Here is a 20,768-nt window from a genome sequence, read left to right as displayed (position 1 = left end):
GTTAAGGGCACGAAGCAAGGGCGCACGCCCAGCTCGCGCGCGGTTCCTTTCGGCCCCGGATGTGACTGTTTGGCCGAGGCGCCTCTTGCTTTACGCTAGATGGGATTGGGCGCCCACGGGTGAGGTCATCACTAGGCGCCTAGGAGGGAAGCGGGAAGCGCAGGTATGAGGCTGGCGCCGGTGGGCTCGTGGGTATAGTTCGGTACCTTTTCCTCTTTTCTGGACCCCTGTTCCTGTAGGGTTTCCCAGAGTCAGTTGGGTCCCTGCTTCACCTCCCAACCTAACGCATGAAACTTTCCTCTCCTTATAGCCAGTCCCTAGCTTGGCCACCTTCGGTTTGAGTTGGATTCTCTTTACTTCAGCAGCTGAGGTCATGTTTTCCTGGTCAGGCCCTCTTGTGCTCCCTTAGTATTAGTACAGTACCAGTGCTTATCAGAACGTGTGTCCTTGAATGTATACGGAAAGTGAGGTGGCTACATTTGAACATCCCCGCCCCCAAATGTTTGGATAACCTTAAAGTGCCGTTTAAGAGTTTATTAAGTGCTACATTCTTTTTGAGGAAGTGTGGCCTTTCCTAATCTTTCCTACTAACCCACCGATTAGTAGGCGAATTAAAGTAGTGTTTTTTTTAAAAAAATTAATTAGACATTCCAATCGGGAGAATGACGTGGAGCTATAATTATAGAAGGTTTCGTGGAAGAGAAAGCATTTCAGCATTATATGGTCATTTTACTACGTTTTCCTAGGTGGCCAGAAAGTTTTCTGACAAGCTTTAAAGAATGCTTGCTAAGAGAAAATAATAAGCATCGTGTGAGGCAGCCACTCTACTGCGATCCTTTGTGGGGAAGTTTATATAACTCAAACAACTCTATGAAATAATTATTATAATAATAGGGTTCACAGATGCCCTTAGTAGTCAGTTCCACTGTCTTGTCATTATGTTGTAAGACATTTTTACGAAAGTTCCCCTGCTGTGTGTAATCCATTTCCTGTTCTCCGGGGGGGAAAAAAAACAACCCCCCCCCCAAAAAAAACAGCGCCCACCATCTCTACTCTCTGATAGATGGTGTTTGGTTATTACCTACCAGCTCCTTCTTCCCAGATGTTTTTTCCTCCGAACTTAGTAACCCCCATTCTTTTCATTCTTACTAGTGTCAATGCCACAGCCTTTCAATCATTTTGGTTGCTATCTAACTTCTCCGCATCAAGACCAACTTCGGAAAACCCAAACATACGAAGAAAAGTTGACCTATACGTATAGTGATAGTGACTATCTCTCATATAATTTAAATAATAGTGTAACCTCAGGCTAGGGAGTTTTATTTATTCATTTTTCAGCCTTCAACCGTAGGACATCTAAGGAAGGTCCCAGTTTTGTCTGGAAAGTCACTACAGTTTCTTTTAAATCTTCAAGGATAAGTTGTGCCTGCTTTGGCAGCACATACACTAAAATTGGAACGATACAGAGATTAGCATGGCCCCTGCGCAAGGATGACGTGCAAATTCTTGAAGCGTTCCATATTTTTTTTCTTATGATAAATAAATAAATCTTCAAGGATAAGTAGAGTCGGTCAATCTAAAAAGCAGACAAAGAACTGAACTTAATGAACAACTTTAAAGGCACAAGTGGATACGTGGAATTATGACAGAAGCAGAGTGTCAGAGTGTTAGAGAGCATTCAGTTATTAAAGACATTGGACTTTACCTGTCTGCCATGTGTGTAAGTGAGGTAGAGCCTTTGAAGGATCTGATGAAATAATTCTGGCTAACCTATTCCAGTCAGTGAGGTGACTTTGTGGCAAAGTACCTCCCAAGTGGTCCACATAGAATTTCAAAGCAGGAAAAGACTTCCTTTATCACTACCTCCTTTTCTTTATAGAAATCTTGCCTGCTCATCACCCTCCTTACTATGCCCCCTCCGTCACGTTCAATACCTGCTTTCTGCCCTCTGGCTGTTTAGAACTTCCATCTTTGCACTCCACTCTTTCTAAAAATGCTCTTAAAGTATGCCGCCTCCCCCCACCTCCATGATCTAATTAGATATAGAAGGAAGGAATCTATTACATAATTAAAGTAATTCACAATGGGATATGATTAATTGCCATGCTTCACCCTTTAGGCATCTACCTATAAGAAGAAAAGCCTGTTGACTTGGTACCTAAATGTGATGATAGTGGCACTTAGCTATTTCCAGGTATGCTTTTCAGCACCAATAAAAGAAAAACAAGAAATGGTGGTTTGCCAACTCATTTCTGAAAGATTGTTTTGATTTAACCCATATTTAGTTAATTTTTTCCCATTACCTCCTACCACAGCAGTCTGATTATTCACCACTTTTTGATGGCGGTCTTTGTGTTTCAAATAATAACAAATAATTGTAATTTTGTAAACTAAGCAAGTGTTTGGGGGGGAGGGTGGAAGCTCTGGTTGAATCCCTGCTCAGTACTCTGCATGATAAAATTAAAAGCCTCAGAATGTATAGATTTCTGGGGTTTTCCCAATTCTTTTTGCTAGCATTTACCATGATAGGTCTGTTTTTGTTTTTCTGACTAGCTAAGTGATCAGTGAATATTATCCATGTGGTGTAGAAATTGTTCTTTACTCTGCTGCATATAGTTTGAAGGTAGAGCTGATCTTGGACTTGTGAGAGAAAGTCTGAGAGTTACTACTGGTTCCATTAAGGAAAAATTTACAGGAACTGTATTGTTGTCTATAATAGTCTCTTAAAGTACAAAATTTCATTTATTGCCTAACTTCTCATAATTTTCAATGAGGTTTAACTAAATAGATCTTTTAAATTGAGTTAATTGTCTCTGGAAAAGAGTTATATTAGGAGGAAAACCTACTAAAACTTTTGTCTTCCAGTTAACATTTACTTAGGTCCCCTGTAGGTAGATCTGTGATGGAGAAATAGAAATACTAGAAACTCTGTCTCATTCTTGTCTTAGAGAAAACCTAATGTTACAACAGGGATCCAAGACCTATAAGGACACAAAATCCTAAAGCTGTAGAGGGCAGACTTCAGACTTTAAAGTTGATTCATTATAGAAAAATTAAAACTGTAATTTAGGAAATAAGTGATCAATACTCGAAAGATTCATAACAAAGTTAAATAAAACTTGTTTGTATCCTAAATGGCCTTTTCAGTGATTAATTCAAATTTCATTTTTTAAAATAGGATGTTGTCTTTATCATATAAGTCAATAGTCACCACGTATGACAGTTCCTAAGCCTGAATAATACCTTTCATTTTAAATTGTGCCGTGTCCTTTTTCCTTGGTTTATCTGGATTTGGCAAAAGTCTTTGTTATGGTAGAAAATTATTTAACTATGATTTAAGTACTTGTCAGCAAAAATCAAACCACCAGAGTTCCCTGTCTTTGTCTCCCTTTGAGTCATTTCCTCTCCAAATCTCTCCTTTAAAACTTACTTGCTTCAGTCTCTGTTTAATTAGTTTCCTCTGTGTACTAATGGAGTGCTTCTGCTGAAATTAGAAAATGTATCTTTTTGTCTTTTTTCCATTTTGTTGTCTGTATGAGAATTGCTGTATCTGATTTTGTGATCATCTGATTACTAGTAGAGTAGTGGTTTTTGCAATCTAGTTAGTGATTTTGCTTGTGTGTGTGTGGCTAAAAGTGGGAGGGAATAAACTTTGTGCTGAGAATAGAAACTTTAGACAGATTGCCAGATTACTTTAAATTATTTTCAAAACAATATTAGAAAACTTGTCTCTGTACAATTGGGCTAAATTCAGGTGTCATATCTGAAAATAACAAAGCAACCATGGTAGTTTCTTACTAGATAAATTCTTCCTTGTCTTGTGAAATGGAAAATTAAGTTTATCCAGATAGATTTGTTTGCTTCCTTTTTGTCTGACCATTTAGAATTGTATAAATTGACCCAGTTTCCTCTTTTCACTTTGCCCAGTGTGTAGTTAAGGCAGAGTAATATTATGTGGCAATTCCAGTTTATACATATGGGATGCCTAGTGTATCAGAATCTAAATTTTGCATATAAGTACTCCTGTTAGATAAGTGCAAGTAGGTGATCATGTGATTAAAAATATGTGAGTTCCTATAGAAGCAGTGTGATGGATTATTAGTAGCTTTTGGTCATTTTCTGTACTTTCAAAGAATATTAACAAATTAAAACTGTTGTCAAGTAGAATTGTTAGGAAAAGATCTTCACTATTTAAAAGTTTGGGATCCCTTTATACTGGATCCAAGGACAAATCCTAAGGGCCAGAAGACTTTGGGAAAATTATTTAACATTTCTGAGACTCAGTTGTATTATCTGTAGAATAGAATAATGCCAATCAGAAGGGTTCTTTTGAGAATAAAATTAAATCATGTACTGAATTAGTCTCTGATGGTAAGACCCAAAGGTCTCCATTTTAACCAGTTCCCCTAGATGATTATTGGTGTAGTACAGGTTCTCAAATTCTTGCATACATCAGAATCACTTGGAGGGCTTGTTAAAACTCATTGCTGGGTGCCAGCCCTGGAGTTTCTGATTCAGTGGGTCTAGGGTGGGGGTCCAACAATTTATATTTCTAACAAGTTCCTAGGTGATGCTGATGATGCTTGTCTAGAGACCATACTTTGAGGACTATTGGTGTAGTATGTATAGATGCCACTTTGACCAGCCTAATAAAAATAAGAGAAGTGAAGATGGTAGTATTTGTTGAGCCCTCATTATGTACCAGGCAGTATTATATGTGCTTGATATATGTTATTTAATCCTCTCTGATCCTATGAAATGGATGTTATTATTATTATTCCCATTTTATAGAGAAGAAAAGTGAATCATAGAGAGATTCAGTAACTTGCCCGAAGTTGCACAACTAACAGGTAGTAGAGCTATCCAAACCCAGAGTTCCAGGGCTCATTCTCTCTAAACATTATTCAGATAAAAGATATAACCTGATGATTGTGCAGTCCTTTCTGAAAAATGATTTTGCTTAATTTAAAATAGATATTTCTAGTGTTTATTCTTATGTGAGCCTCACATCAAAGACTAGAGTACCAGGCTTAGATATCTTTTAATATTTAACTGAAATATTGCTTATTGAATTTGTCTCTTCTGGAGTTCTTATATAAAACATGCGATTATGGTTTTTCCCTCCTCTTAACAGAGTCTTCTGGGCCATTATGGCAGTCAAGTGGACTGGTGGACATTCTTCTCCTATTCTCTGCCTCAATGCAAGTCAAGAAGGGCTAGTGGCTTCTGGAGCAGAGTGTGGAGATCTCATGGTTTGGGGTGAAGATGGGACTCCATTAGGACACACACACTTCCAAGGGGCTGATGATGTTACCAGTGTCTTATTCTCTCCCTCCTGCCCCACCAAGCTCTATGCCTCACATGGAGAAACCATTAGCATACTGGATGTCAGGTCTCTCAAAGAATCCCTGGACCATTTTCATGTGAATGAAGAAGAAATCAATTGTCTTTCATTGAATGAAACTGAAAACCTGCTGGCTTCTGCTGATGACTCCGGAACAATCAAAATCCTAGACTTGGAAAAAAAGAAAGTTAGCAGATCACTGAAGAGACATTCCAATATCTGTTCCTCTGTAGCTTTTCGGCCTCAAAGACCTCAGAGCCTGGTGTCATGTGGACTGGATATGCAGGTGATGCTTTGCAGAGAGTACTTGGGTAATTTCTAAATGAGATTTGCTAACAGAATCAAATTATTGATCATGCTAAATGTATCTTTATATGTTCTGTTCTCTACTAACATATCTTACGTATTCATGAACCAAAAGCTTTGCTTCTACTGCATGTTTAATACTAACTTAACAAAGTGTAGCAGATTTTATTCACAAAGTAATCATTAATTTTTTATTCTTCCTTTTTCTATGCTTTAAGACATTCCTAAAACCTGAGAATTCAAATATTTTAATCAAAACATCTGTTTAAAGAGGAGAATGCTGAAGGCAGAATTTATCATCCACTCTCTACAAACTCTTTTTAAAAGAAAAAAAAATGTTGGAGGGACTGGATCTATTGTTTTTACTTTAAAAATCACTGGAGTGAGTGAGAATAGTCATGGCTTCTCTTTGGTGAGCACTGAGTGCTTGCCACTGCTTTATATGTATTAGTTTTCATTCTACTCACACCCTGAGAGTTACTGTTTCTTTTTTTAGAAATGAAGACACAGATTCAAATTAAGGGTCCCCACAGCTGTCTAGATTGGGATTCAAACCTCAATCCCTCTGGCTTCAAAGCCTGTATTTTTTTCTCTGTGACACTAGAGACATTCAAACAGAATGTCATCAGTAATGTGATAGAAACAGTTCTTAGTTTGGGAACAAGTGACTTCTAGTAAAAGAACCATTGTTTATTAATGATGTGTGTGTCCAGCACTGATCTAGGCATTTAATCTACAATCTCAACTATATATAGTATATTTCTTGTGATACTTGTAAGACTTGTGATACTATTAGTAGCGTCAAGATTTTGTCTTTCCATCTTCTTGGCCAATGATCTTACCGCTCTATGCTCTACTCTCCACACCCTCTTATAATTTAGAAATAGATGAAGCTGGTTTTGCTTGTTGTCACTATGACTACCACCCCCTCTCCCCCAAGCTACTGGTATTTAGTAGGAAGAATGAGTGGATGTCCTGCAGTGCTGGGACCGTCCCTAAACAATAAAGAACTGTCCTACGAAAATTTTGTAGTGTCCCTATTGAGAATCATTTTACACCCTCTGGGCACAGCGACCCCATGATCTCTAAATTCCTTTTCCACTCCTAGGTCTTGACCAAGCCCTTTATAAACCTCCACATTTTCTACCCTAGTGGGGATAATCTGCTTACTTGCTTGTGCAGAAAGACCTACACAACCAATCAGATACTGTTTTAAGTAGGCAGATTGTGCTGTGTCTCTTTGACTCATTCTTTCATCTTTAAGATATACCAGTTTTCAATCATTCAATAATTCATTAATTAACTACTAGGCATGGCAATAAACAATTAGGTGTGCAAAAATGACTTATACTCTTCAAATTAAATAAGGTGTAGGCATCCAGGATTTAACATTGTGCCTCCAGTTCTAAGTGAGAAGCTTTAGTGGCAGGCAGCTGCTAGAAAACAGGATAGGAAATATTTTGTGAAAAGAAGGCTTAGATAATTGCTTTTTGATTTGACTGCCAAGAATTGCTAGAAGTTCACTGTAGATTAACTTCTGCATTGGATTGTGATATAACAATGGTTAAGGCAGCACAATCATGCTTTTAAGAAATTACTTCCTTAACTGAAGTTGAAACTATAATTTCTCCCAATTTACCTCTTAAAACCCAGATATCTGGTATTTTACTAAACTTTAAGAATGGCTGGTCAATCACAGACATAGAAAACAAACTTATGGCTACCAAAGGGGAAAGGGGGGCAGGGAGGGATAAATTTGCAGTTTAGAATTAGCAGATACAAACTACTATATATAAAATAGGTAAATAACAAGGTCCTACTGTATAGCAGAGGTAGGGAACTATATTCAAAGTCTTATAATGAAAAATGGAAAAGAATCTGAAAAAGAATATATAAAACTGAATCACTTTGCTGTACACCAGAAACTAATATAACATTGTAAATCAAGTATACTTCAATTTAAAGAAAAAGAATAGCCAGTCTATGAGGGAGTCCAAGAATGTAGGCATAATAGTGGGGGTTCTTATTAGATTAATTGTGAGAGTTGTTTCTCTGTGAACAAACGTGTTTTATCTCAAGGCAGGAACCGAATTATTGCCACACATAATAGATATGTTCAACATACCTATCTTTGTTATTACAGAAATTATAAAAATTATATCCTTTGATTTAGATAAGTTTCAATAGGCAGAGCTTACTGAAAGAGACAGGGACCTTAAGAATGAAGTTTTGGGGGAGGGTATAGTTCAGTAGTAGAGTGCCTGCTTAGCATGCATGAGGTCCTGGGTTCAATCCCCAGTACCTCCATTTAAAAAATACAATAAATGAATAGATAAATAAACCTAATTACTCCCCCCCCCAAAAAAAAGAATGAAGAGTAATTTATTAAGATTCTTGAGACTACTTATTTTTTTTGTTAAATAGGTACAATATAATATTCATAATGTATGTGAAAAGTATGAAAAGTAACATTAAATAAATATATGTGCACCCACCACTCAAATATACTTTCTTCTTGTAAAGACTTTGGAAATCTGAAACCATTGTGAATTTTCACAGCATACACCTTGGTTTTCTTTCCCCCTCATTTCCACATCTGAAAGTAAATGGTTCAAAAGTTTGTTCTTTCTGGAGTTTGAAAGGTCTCCAGTACTAACACTTAAGGATCAGGATAGTGAAGGAGGCTTTTTTTCCCTTGAAAATTAATCTTTAATGTGGAAAGAAATATTTCTATAGGTGAGAAACTTAGCAGGGTCACTTTGACATGGTTACATTCACTTCTGAACGTTTACCAGTTGTCTACGTCTCTCCCTTTGACATTTTATAGGACTTTAAACCCCAAACTCTTGTATTCTTTTCCTTTAAATCAGTTTCCCTCAGTATTCTTTTCCTTTAGTACCTTAGCTCTCTTGCTTAGGGTGATGCTGCTTGATCAGGTGGTTGAGAAATTACAAAACTTTGGACTCGTTGGCAGTTAGGAAAAATCAAAGAAGTACAAAGGAAATTTTCAGGCAGGAAAAATCTGAAAATCTTCAACACTTGGAAATGATTCCTGGGTTAGTAGAATCTGAGCTGGCTATTAACACGTTTAGATAATTAAATATAAAAATGTTTAAGCTGCTGAAAATGCTTTGCGTGTAGTTCATGTTTGGATGTGCTTAGGACAGAAAATATAATCCAGGCATTGTGGGGTCTGTGGGATAAAGAACTCAGGGATACCTGCCATACAGTTAAGCTAGTAGATTCTGGAATGTCCATTTTCCTTGTGTTTAGGTTTTTTATAGAGATTATTTCCACATCTAGTTTTAGTGAAACTTCATTTTTGTTTATATCTTCTGATTTTTAAAATTTTACTGTATTTCATTTTGTTAGCAATTTAGCTTCACCCATATAATGATTGCTGGCCATTTGTATAGTGTTATAAATCCAATCCAAAAGGATTTTCTGTATTTTCTTAAGTAGAAGCAGAATATGTGTTATTAGATGTAATTTCTTTTGAAAGTAGGCTGAGTTGAGGGAAGTTACCTTGACTAGAAAACCAAATCCTTATTATAATTAGCAACAGTAATCTTGTCAGTTCAGATCTGCACTTTTGACTAAGCAGGGTCATGCTTATCCTAGTGTCCATTTTAAATTGTGAGTCATAATTTAGGGATAGTACTAGATGGCAAAATAAAGCTGTCCATTCTCTCTGAAAGTACAAAGAATATTTTCCTTTTCAAATTGGTTGCTATGGGAAGAAAATCTCTAGATTATAGAGTAGAATCAATTTACAAAGCTTATTGTTTTGTTTTAAACAGATTTTAATTAGCATTTAATTTAAATCAGTTTTGTCGGCCCAAGATCATGGTAAGGAACAACAAAAAGCCAAAAATACCAGGATGTCAAATTAATCAACAGAGATGTTTAGAATTTCCGCTCTTTTCCAGGTATTATGCTAGGCATTAGCAAAGATGAAGTAAATCTCAAGAAATTGTATGAGTAAGAATTAAATATGAGAAAGAGAGAAGGTAGCTGGAATAGTTAGGAAAGGCTTCCTACAGGGATAAGAATTTGAGCTAAGCCCCTCGGATGAGTAATTTGGGTAATGTGAAAGGAAAGGAGAGGAAAAAGCATTTCAGATAGAATTTACTTCAGTAGTATTCCAGTTTATTTAGTTGGTCGGTATTTTTACTTATAACAAGCATAGATTAAAATTAGTAAGTCTTATAATCTTCAAGGTAGAATGATTTAAAGAAACTGGCATCTGCTTAAGAATTTGAATTACACTTTAATTGGTTTGTTAATCGAAAGTTACTCAAGGTCTTGTTTTCTAAATTCTACCTTACTGCCTATTGGCATTCTACTTTTGGCAGCAGGGTAGCATCCCACTGGCATGTTGTGGTGCCATCTGAACTTTTTTTTTTAATGTTGCTGGAAATGTATCCTACCAGTTATTCTCAGACTACTTTGATGATTTTGTTAGAAGCGGAATAAGCATGTTAGTTAAACAAAATGGCTAAAACTCTGACTGTGTAACTTCCTCTTATTTGAAGGTGATGCTGTGGAACCTTCAGAAAGCCCGTCCACTCTGGATTACAAATTTACAGGAGGATGAAATGGAAGAAATGGAAAGCCCACAATCCCCTGGTCAGCTTTTAAACCCTGCCCTAGCCCATTCTGTGTCTGTGGCATCGTGTGGCAATATTTTTAGTTGCGGTGCAGAAGATGGTAAGATTCGAATCTTTAGGGTGATGGGAGTCAAGTGTGAACAGGAACTGGGGTTTAAGGGCCATACTTTGGGGGTATCCCAGGTCTGCTTTCTGCCAGAATCCTATTTGCTGCTTACTGGAGGGAATGATGGAAAGATAATGTTGTGGGATGTAGGTGGTGAAGTTGAGAAAAAACAGAAGAGTCCTACAAAACACACTCACAGGAAGAAAACTAAAAGAACAACTGGTACCAAACAGGGTGGAAACACTCATGCTTCAGTAACAGGTGAAGAAGAACGTGGCACGATGTTACCAAAGTTAAGTATTGAACATGGAGAAAAAGTGAACTGGCTCTTAAGTACAAAAATAAAGGGATTCCAAAATATATTGGTAGCTGATCAAACTAGCTGTATATCTCTGTATCACTTAAAAGAATTTTAGATCCAATAAAACATTTGAAAGACTGCAGCAAATCTCTTTTAGGTTAAAAAAAATCCTGATTCTTCATTTAAACTATTTGTCATATGTGGAATAATACCTTTCCATTGTATACATTTTAAAACATTTGAGCAATTGAAGATAATTCGGTAACACTTCATACAGTAAACGACATATTAAAATTTGGGGGAAGAGAACTGATATTCACTGAATACTAATCATGTACCAGCGATTTTTCATGTGTTTCATTTCTTTTTCCAAATCAGTGAAGTGGGTGGTTTCCTCCATTTTATTGCCACAGGAATCAAGACTCAGAGATGTTAAGTAACTTGGGGATCCAAGAAAATTGCAGGCATGATTACTTACCTGCAAAGGATCTTCATTGTCTTGTCAAGCCTCCTGCCTTAGGGAAGCCCACATCATGATCCAAATATGGCCACCACATTAATTATAACATTAGTAATTTCAGATCCTGGATGTCATGAGGAGCTTTACCAAGTTGGAAGAGGAAACCTGTTCTTGCTTGCTCTGTGTAAAGCCCAGAAAGCTTTGCTGACAGTCACCTTTTGCTGTTTCTCAGAAGTGTCCCAGGTCAAATCAGTTTAGGATATTATGTAGCAATCCAGTCCATGATGCCGATAGGACCAAGAGTAAGCTAAAATTATGAATAAGCAGAAACTCTGACTAAGCAGAAGATGTAAGGTAGATAGAAGAAGTAGAGGATAGAAGCCAAAACTGTGTCAGGAGTAAGTTTTCATCATGGCCTAGATTGCTGTCTTCTCTGCATGTTCTTTAAGCTTCTGCCTAAACTGCCTGCTCTTAATATTCAAAGTTTTACAAAGAGAGTCTGATTGGTTACCATTATCCTTGTTTGTGGAGAACTGCTTGATAAGCTCAGTTTTAGTCAGAATGCTTGTTGCAAATGACAGAAACCAAATTCAGATCAACTTAAGGGAATAAAAAGGAATTTATTGGCTCATATTACTGAGAATCCCAAGGATAATCAGGCATGTATTGCTAAGGTAGCTAAGCTGACAGGTTGTGTCTATAGGTTCCTCACGTTGGGAAGATGTTTCCTAAGGGTGGAGAGAGATCCTCACAGTAATGTGGAGCCTGGAACCAGCCATGCCTGAAACAAGTGTATTCCTGGAACCTTTTTTTTTTTCCTTTCAAGTTGTAACTAAGAGTTCTGACCAATTAAGCGGGTAGTCAGTAAATATTGTTTAGTGATCTCACTTGGAGTTTAAGGCAAGGGGAATATCATCGTGGCCCTAAAAAATTCATTGATGAAGGATTTTGGCCTGAGTATCAAGTTTCTAATTCCAGCACTGGGCAAAGCTCTTGGCCATTTGGGACCTTGGTTTCCTTACTTGAAAGTTAAGGGATTGAATTAAACATCCCCTAAGGTCCCTTTCATGCCACTGTTTTATGAAATGAAAACATCTTCACAATATTGTATTTATCCAGTGATTCTAATATTTATTAAAATGTCAGGAAAGACTAATAATCGTGGGTAGTCTCTGGAGGTTTTAGAGAGATCTTTTGAAAAACTACCCAATTACAGCATTATTTTAGCTATCAAGCCTAAATACTTTTGTGGGAACAAAGTAAGAAGTATTTAAACCAGGATTGAAACATTAGTTTTAAATTTCTTTTGGTTGCTGATAACAGATACCCAGTCAGACTGCCTAAGCAAAAAGGGAAATTTACTATTAGAACATGGGGAGTGGAGGAGCAGAATTCTCTCAACTCAAAACAGAAGCTTGGCTTCTCTTGAGTCTCTAACCAGGGAAGCCATCAAGAGCCAAAGCTGTTGTACTTTCCATTTCTCTGAGTTTCTGTGGTCATTTGTCTCTGCTGCTCTCTATGTAATAGCTTTCACCTGATAAAAGTTGGCTTCCCAGGGCTACATCAGCAACCTGCTCACCCAAGTGAATAGTGTCTGAGTTCCAAGGCCCTGAATACAATCTGATTGGTCCAACTTAGGTGCCTACCTCTGATCCATTCAGCTGTGGTCCAGCATTGGTGGTGGTGGTGGTGGGGTGGTTCTCATTTAGTATCAAAATTGCCACATTGGCCCCCATAAGTGGGGAGGTAGTTCTCAGGGAAGGGGAATGTGGGTAAACCAACAGTCCAGAAAGATCTACAACCAACAATTGATACTTTGGTAAATTTAGTGTGAAAAGTATATGTAAAATGAACCTTCTTAGGTTAGCCATTTGCTGCAGTTTGATTCTCACCAAGATAAGCCTAGATTAGTTAATTAGAGTTTGAGGAAACACAATGGTAAAATAACCAAAGGAAAGTGCCTCAGCCTGGGCTTACAGAGAGGATACTGTTTTGAATATTGCTTAGCTGTAGTCAGCCAGCCCTTTGGATAACTGAATAAGAACTTCAGTGGTCTCCCCTTAGAACTGGGCTTCCAATGCCCCTCATCTATAGAAGGCTGAAAATGTGCCCCAAATCTATCAGGCTTTAATTGCTGGAACCTGTAAAGGTTACCTTACTCGGTAAAAGGATCTTTGCAGATAAAAGTTAAAATAGTAAAGGATTATGTTAAAGGAACATAATCATGGTAATTGTATACTTGGCCTTTATACTTTACTAAAGTGTAAGATACTTGAGGGCAAAGATTGGCCTATTATGTTTCAGAGCTTGTGGTATGGCCTGTCCTGGACCCCCCAACTCACCCAAACAATGATAATTAAATATTAAATGAATCAAGGAAGGTCTAGGAGGTAGAAATGTTAAGAGATGTAGATAGAAAAAATAAAGGTCAACCTGAAGGGAACTGGTGGCAAGGTTGCCTGGCAACCAGACTGAACCCTTTGCTTATGTTTCAGGATTATTTTTAACACTAGCTATCAGGGCTGCACACAGCTCTCCCAACCAGTACTCAGTTTACAGATATCCAGCCATGCTCATTTCATATTTGATGTTCTCTTTCCAAATCACAATCAGTTTGTGATTCAGGGTAGACAATCCTGAGGCTGATGCAGTGCCACCCAGTTGCTTCTCCCTGCCAAGAGCAGAAATGCCTTCAGAATTAATCAGTCACCCTCTTGCAGAATTGTGTATAATCCTTAACCTATGAACAGCTCTCCCTTGACCTCAGTTTTCCAATTTATAAGTAGAGAATTAATGAAAAACAGAGTAATACACTGCATATGTTCTCTGTGTTTGTGTGGTTTTCTGAACTATTTTTAAGTGAGATACCATGATACTTGACCTCAAAATACATCAGTGTGCATCTCCTAAAAATAACAATTTTCAGTATAACCATAATACTCATATTGTATCTAAGAAACTTAGCAATAATTCACATTTTTGCTCTTGGCCAGCCAATTGTGACTATTATCCTTACTGCAGTAAAGTCTGGTGGTGAGAGAGGGTGGCAGCCAGAACTACAGAAGATGGTCCCTCAGCCGTGGCCAGGCCTTATAGAGGTGAGAGATGGGGAACAAGAAGGATCTTGTGGCTCAGTCTGGGGTCTCAGCAGAGGTTGGTCTCCTTGGTAGCCAACCCCTTTCCCATGGCATGTCCCCAGCAGAGAAGAAGCCCCTTCCACAGGGCTGAGGCTTATTTTAGAGACCAGATTGTCAGGCAGAGGGACACTGTGGGAGAGTGAGGACATGAGTCCCAACTGGAGTGAACAAAATAACCTGCTATCACCACCACCACCTGGGTGGGCTGTCCTCCAGCCAGAGGAAATTCCAAACACCTTCCATATGCCTGGAGAGCCTCTGCCATACCCTGATGGAGGAAAAGGCTGGGCTGAGATTTAGTAGAGCCTCCATCAGGTCCTCTTCTCTATAGCCATAAAAAATGCTTGAGGAGAGTGACCCAAAGTTCACTTGGGCATGATTTTCCTGCATCATTCTAGGCAATGAATGAAGAAGAATCCAGAGCATGCAGTGATTAAGTAAAAACAAGTCTTAACTGACTTACAGTTGTTGACACAACAGGTCACAAATAGGTAGTGACCTGAAAATTGAGTGCATTTTTCTGTTATGAACAAGATTGTTAATCATATTACAAGCCAATCTGTGGCTAGATAAATGCAAATGTTAACATTTTATTAAAAATTATTGATATAAAAGACTCAAGTGAAAATTGTTGGATCTATCAATGAATCAATAAAGTTGCAGGCTATAAAATCAATACATAGAAATCAGTGCTTTTCTATATACGAACAATAAAACATCTGAAAAAGAAATAAAACTATCCCTTTCACAACAGGATCAAAACAATAAAATGCCTAGGAATAAATAAACCAAGAAAGTGAGAGCTCTGTAAGATGAAAACTACAAGTCTTTACTGAAAGAAAAACACTTTATGAAAGAAGGCACAAACAAATGGAAGGACATCCCTTGTTCATAGATTGGAAAAGTTAATATTGTTAAAAGTGCCCATGCTACCCAAAGCCATCTGTAGATTCAATGTAATCCCTGTCAAAATTCCAGTAGCACTTTTCAAATAGAAAAAGATAATCCTAAAATTTGTATGGAACCACCAAAGATCCCAAATAGCTAAAGCAATCCTGAGAAAGAAGAACAAAGCCATCGCACATCCTAATTTGAGATTATATTATAAAGCTATAGTAATTAAACCAGTATGGCACTGGTATTTAAAAAATAAATACATAGACCAATGCAGCAAAATAGCCCAGAGTTAAACTCCCATATATATGATCAATTAATATTTGATAAGGGAGCCAGGAACATCCAGTGAGGAAAAGATAGTCTTTTTGACAAATGATGTTGGAAAAACTGGATAACCAGATGCAGAAAAATGAAACTGGACCCGTATCTTAAAACCACTCACAAAAACTAACTCGGAAGACTTAAGTGTAACTGACTGAAACCATTCAGTTTCATAAGACCAAAACTAAAACTAAAACTTACTTCAATGGGCAGGAAGAAGCTCTTTAGTATTGGTCTTGACAATGATTTTTTGGACCAAAAGCACAAACAACAACAACAAATAAATAAGTGGCACTACATCCAACTTAAAAGCTTCTGCACAACAAAAGAAATAACAAAATAAAGGTAACTGCAGAATGAGAGAGAGTTTTTTTCAAGTCATGTATTGGATACAGAGTTAATATCCAAAATTTATAAGGAACTTCTACAACTTAATAACCAAAAAAATTTAATTTAAAAATGTGCAGCGTAATTAAGTAGACATTTTCCAAAGAAGACATCCAAATAGCTGACAGGCACACAGAAAGTTACTCAGCATCACTAATCAGTGAAATGCAAATGAAAACCTCAAGAGATACCTCACACCTGTAAGAATGACTACCATCAAGAATGCAAGAGATAACAAGTGTTGGTGCAGGGTGTGGAGAAAAGGGACCCCTTGTGCACTGTTGATGGGATTGTAAACTGGTTCAGTCACTATGGAGAACAGTATGGAGGTTTCTCAAAAAATTAAAAATAAAACTAACACACGATCCAGTAATCTCAGTACTGGGTATATACCCAAAGGAAATGAAAACAAGATATTGAAAAGACATATGCACTCCCATGTTTACTACAGCATTATTCACAATAGGCAAGATATGAAACAACCTAAGTGTTCATCAAAGGGTGAATGGATAAAGAAGATGTGGTGTATATATACAATGGAATACCATTCAGCTGTGAGAAAAATTCTGCCTTTTGTAGCAACGTGGATGGACCTTGGGGACATTATGCTAAGTGAGATAAATCAGATTAAAACAAATATTGTATGATATATATTATATGTAGGAATCTAAAAAAAAAAAAAATCATGAAAGCAGAGAGTAAAATGGTGGTTACCAGGGGTTAGGGATAGGGGAATGGGAGAGACTAGGACTAGTCAGTGATGTTTCTGGGGAATGTGGGGAAATAGCAGTTAGAACCCATAGTTTGTTCTGAAGGGGGTGTTCTGAAGGAACACAGAGGATTTTTTGGTATAAATTCTAAGGTAGCCAGATAGGAAAACTAGTCACATTGCAGTAGGAGGTATTGGAGTCAAGAATGAAGCCCAGGTTTCCGTTTTCAGTGACTGGGTGGGTCCTGACACCATAAATCTAGGTAGGGAGGACAAGAGGGTGAACAAGTTTGACTACTTAGACCTTATCTGCCCTGACTGGCCCTGACTAGCATTTCTAGTGTCATTACCATCAGTTCTCCAAAATGTCACGTAGCTCCTGTTATTAGTCAGTACTCTTTCGTTGCTGGAGACAGAATCCCACTGGAGAAGCAGGGATGGTTTGGACACTTTTCTTTTTCTTTGTTTCCTTTAAACCTCTTACTCTGAGACTTGCTCAGTTTTTAATAACATACTGTAATTTTCTAATTGATGTTACTGCTTTTCATGAGGCATTACTTTTTGGTTCTTAGAATTTTCAGTATTTTCTCTTCCTGCATTGCTCTGTAGAGATTCAGCTCCCCCTAGAAACACAATCCACAGCTTTACTGGGTCATCAGAGATTTTGATAGCCTCAAATTGGTCAATTAATTTGATTAGTTACTACCTTAACTTTTAATATTTTTTCCCAACTGAGTTGCATAATTTTACATCTCCTTATCAACCAACTTATTTCTTTTCATCCTTTCCTTTTCTTTCTTTCATCCTCTCCTTTCCTTCCTTCCTTCCTTCCTTCCTTCCTTCCTTCCTTCCTTCCTTCCTTTCTTTCTTTCTTTCTTTCTTTCTTTCTTTCTTTCTTTCTTTCTTTCTTTCTTTCTTTCTTTCTTTCTTTCTTTCTTTCTTTCTTGTTAATAAGGAATTCTTCATGACTAAGTAATCATTTGTTATTTAGATATTCAAACTAAAAAAAATTTTTTTGTCTAAATAGACCTCTTTAAAATTAATCTAGTTTGACTCTTCACTTAAAATTTTTTCCCAAAGTATGTTAATTTCCAGGATCATAGAATCCTTGTTAATATTACTGAAATGTCATTCAGCTCTAATATGAAAATACCACATATTTTCATTGTCTATGACGTTCCCATCATTGGATATGGCTGTTTCTTTAAAGGATAACTTTTCCTTCAAAGCTTTGTCTTCTGAGACCAGTGTGTCTTCACAATCTTGGCTGCAAATCACATTCACCAATGAAGATTTTTAAAATATCTAGATGCCCTCAAATACCTGATTCAGTACCTATTACAGAGGCTTAACATGTTGTGGATCAATTCACCCTTCAAAAATACTAAATGATCTGAATGACATATTTTTAATTCATTTGCTCACCTGTCAGAAAGGCTAAAATAAAAAATAATGACAGTACCAAATGCTGGTAAGGATGAGGAGAAACTAGATCTCTCATCCATTGGTGGTGGGAATGTAGAATGCTACAGCCACCCTGGAAGACAATTCGGCAGTTTCTTACAAAACTGTATATGCCATTATCATAATACCCAGCAATGGCATTCCTGGGCCTTTTTATTCAAGAAAAATATAATCATGTGTTCACATAAAGACTTGTACACAAATAATTATAGTAGCTTTATTTGTGACAGCCCCAAACTGGAATCAGCCCAGATTCTTTAAACAAGTAAATGGTTAAACAAACCAATATATCCTTTATTTCTTTATTGTCAAGAATTTGTTTATGATAGCCTCTTCACTTTTTGATATTTGTTTACAGGTATAGTGAGGCTTCCTTCTTCAATCCTGTTATTTGCTTATCTGGCTTCTCTCTTTTATTAGTCTTGTCAGAAGTTTTTCAGTATTAATAGCTTTTTCAAAGAACCAGAATTTGTCTTTGATAATTTTGTTATTTGTTTTCTATTTCATTAATTCCTGCTCCAATCTTTATTGTTTCCTTCATTCTACTATCTTTAGGTTTAATATGCTCTTTTTCTAACACCTTGAGATGGGCACTTGGAGCTCACACTGATTTTTCTTCTAAGTATGGAGTTGGCTGCATACTTCTGTTTTTATGTGCCACACTTTGTTGTTCCAATACAACATCTTAAATTTTCATTGTAATTTCTTCTTTGAGACGTCAATTATTTAGAAACATGTTACCACATTGACACCTTTTCCCATGATATTGGAATAAGAGAAGAGAAGGATATCTCCATCATTATTCCTATTAGACATCCTACGGGAGGTCCTAGATAGTACAATAAGGCAAGAAAAAGAAATAAAAGGCATAAGAATTAGAAAGTAAGAAGTAAAACTGTCATTCACAGACAACACGATTGTGCATGCAGAAAACCAAAAGAAACTACAGGTGAATTACTAAAATTAAAAGCAAATTTAGGTTGCTGAATAAAAAGATAAAAATACAAAAATTGCTGGTATTCCTATGTAACAGCAACAATAGGGAAAATTTTTTAAATTATTTCTTTTTTTGTAGGGTTTTTTTTTTTTTTTGAGGGGGAGAATAAGGTTTATATATTTATTTATTTTTAATGGAGTTACCAGGGAATGAACCCAGGACCACATGCATGCTAAGTGTGTACTCTATGACTGAGCTATTTTCCCCCTGGGAAAATTTTTAAATGCTGTTTACAACAGCATCAAGGAACATCAAATCCTTGGTGATAAATCTAATGAAAGACATGCAAAAACTCTACAGAGAAAACTGCAAGACATAATGAGAAAAATTAAAGAAAATCTTAGAGGTTTTTTTCCCTCATATTCATGAATTAGAAGATGAAATATTATAAAGATGTCAATGTAATCCTTATCAACATTCCACCTAGTACTATTATAAAAATTAGTAAGCTTGTTTTAAATTTTATATGAAAACACAAATGGTCCAGAATAGCCCAGTTAATCTTAAAGAACAGAGGTAGAAAATTCACTATATGGTATTAAGGCTTATTATATAAAGCTACAATTAACTAAAAGTGTGGTATGGGCACAAGAATAGATAAATAGATAAATGGGACAGAATAGAGGACAGAAATAGTTGTTTACAAATATGGAAACTCGATCAATGACAAAGGTGCACTGCAGAGCAGTGAGAAAAGGGCAGTCTTTGTAATAAATGGGATTGGGTCAATTGTATATCCATATGAAGAAGAAATGAATCTTGATCTCTTCACACTCATCCAAAATCTATTTCTAATGTGTTGCAGATCTAAATATGATAGGTAATGCAACAAAGCTTCTAAAAAGAAAAAGAATATTTTCATTACCTTGTGAGTAGGAAATATTTCATATATAGGATATCAAAATGAAAACTGATAAATTGGACTACATTAAAATTAAGAACTTCTGTTCATCAAAACATCATTAAGAGGGGAAAAAGGCAAATCACAGAGTGGAATAAGATATGTGCAATGTGTGTAACTGACAAAGAACTCAAATCCAGAATGAGTAAATAACTCAATTAACTGATCAATCAATCTAAAAAGTCAGATAATCCAATAGAAAAATGGGCAAAAGATATGAATATGCCAATTAATATCCAGAAAGGCAATAATCATCTGAAAAAGTGATCAATTTCATTGGAAACTAAAAAGTACAAACTAAAACACACCCACCAGAATGGCTAATGTTTTAAAAATTGACAATACTGGGTGTTGATGAAGCATCGAGCAACGGATACTCTCATACACCATGCATGGGAATGAAAATTGGAACAACCATTTTGCAAAACTAATTGGCAGTATGTGTAAACTTGACTATAAATACAGCCCATGACCCAGCAATTCCATTTCTAGGTATATACCCAACAGGAATTCACATACCAAAAGACATGTACAAGAATGTTCATAGCAGCAATATCTATAATAGCCCCCAACCAGAAACTACTCAAATGTCCAACAACAACAGAAAGTATAAGTAAATTGTGATATATTTGTTCAATGGAATACCATACAGAAATAAAAGAAAACTACTTCACTCAACAACAAGTATGAATCTGAAAAGCATAATGCTAAGCAAAAGGAATCAGTCAAAAAATAATACACATATCTAGACATGACAGCATAACTGGTACCAGACTGAACCTCCTGTCATTTATCCTGTCAGTTATCTAAGTAATTCAATAGCTGTAC

At 36.6% G+C, this 20,768-nt stretch overlaps 1 protein-coding gene and 1 non-coding gene across 5 annotated transcripts; both read left to right on the top strand.

Moving 5' to 3' along the window:
• Positions 1-25: 25 nt before the first annotated feature.
• WDR53 (WD repeat domain 53) lies at positions 26-10,973 on the top strand. 4 transcript variants are annotated; one of them, XM_014560056.2, is made up of 4 exons: positions 124-163; positions 2,120-2,194; positions 5,135-5,630; positions 10,186-10,809. In XM_014560056.2, exons 3-4 carry the CDS (start codon positions 5,151-5,153, stop codon positions 10,780-10,782), a joined length of 1,077 nt encoding a protein of 358 aa, XP_014415542.1. In that variant the 5' UTR covers positions 124-163; positions 2,120-2,194; positions 5,135-5,150; the 3' UTR covers positions 10,783-10,809. The 4 variants fall into 4 exon arrangements, with proteins under 4 accessions (XP_032337270.1, XP_006185638.1, XP_014415542.1 ...); XM_032481379.1 differs by lacking the exon at positions 2,120-2,194 and having other exon boundaries at positions 26-163; positions 5,135-5,655; positions 10,186-10,306; XM_006185576.2 differs by lacking the exon at positions 2,120-2,194 and having other exon boundaries at positions 32-163; positions 10,186-10,973.
• On the top strand, positions 1,423-1,526 carry LOC116666755. Its single transcript, XR_004323655.1, has one exon. It is a non-coding gene; the product is annotated as a U6 spliceosomal RNA (small nuclear RNA).
• Positions 10,974-20,768: the final 9,795 nt, after the last annotated feature.

The sequence above is a fragment of the Camelus ferus genome, chromosome 1 (assembly GCF_009834535.1).
Source record: "Camelus ferus isolate YT-003-E chromosome 1, BCGSAC_Cfer_1.0, whole genome shotgun sequence".
Lineage (NCBI taxonomy): Eukaryota > Metazoa > Chordata > Mammalia > Artiodactyla > Camelidae > Camelus > Camelus ferus.
This window is presented reverse-complemented; position numbering and strand designations above follow the sequence as displayed.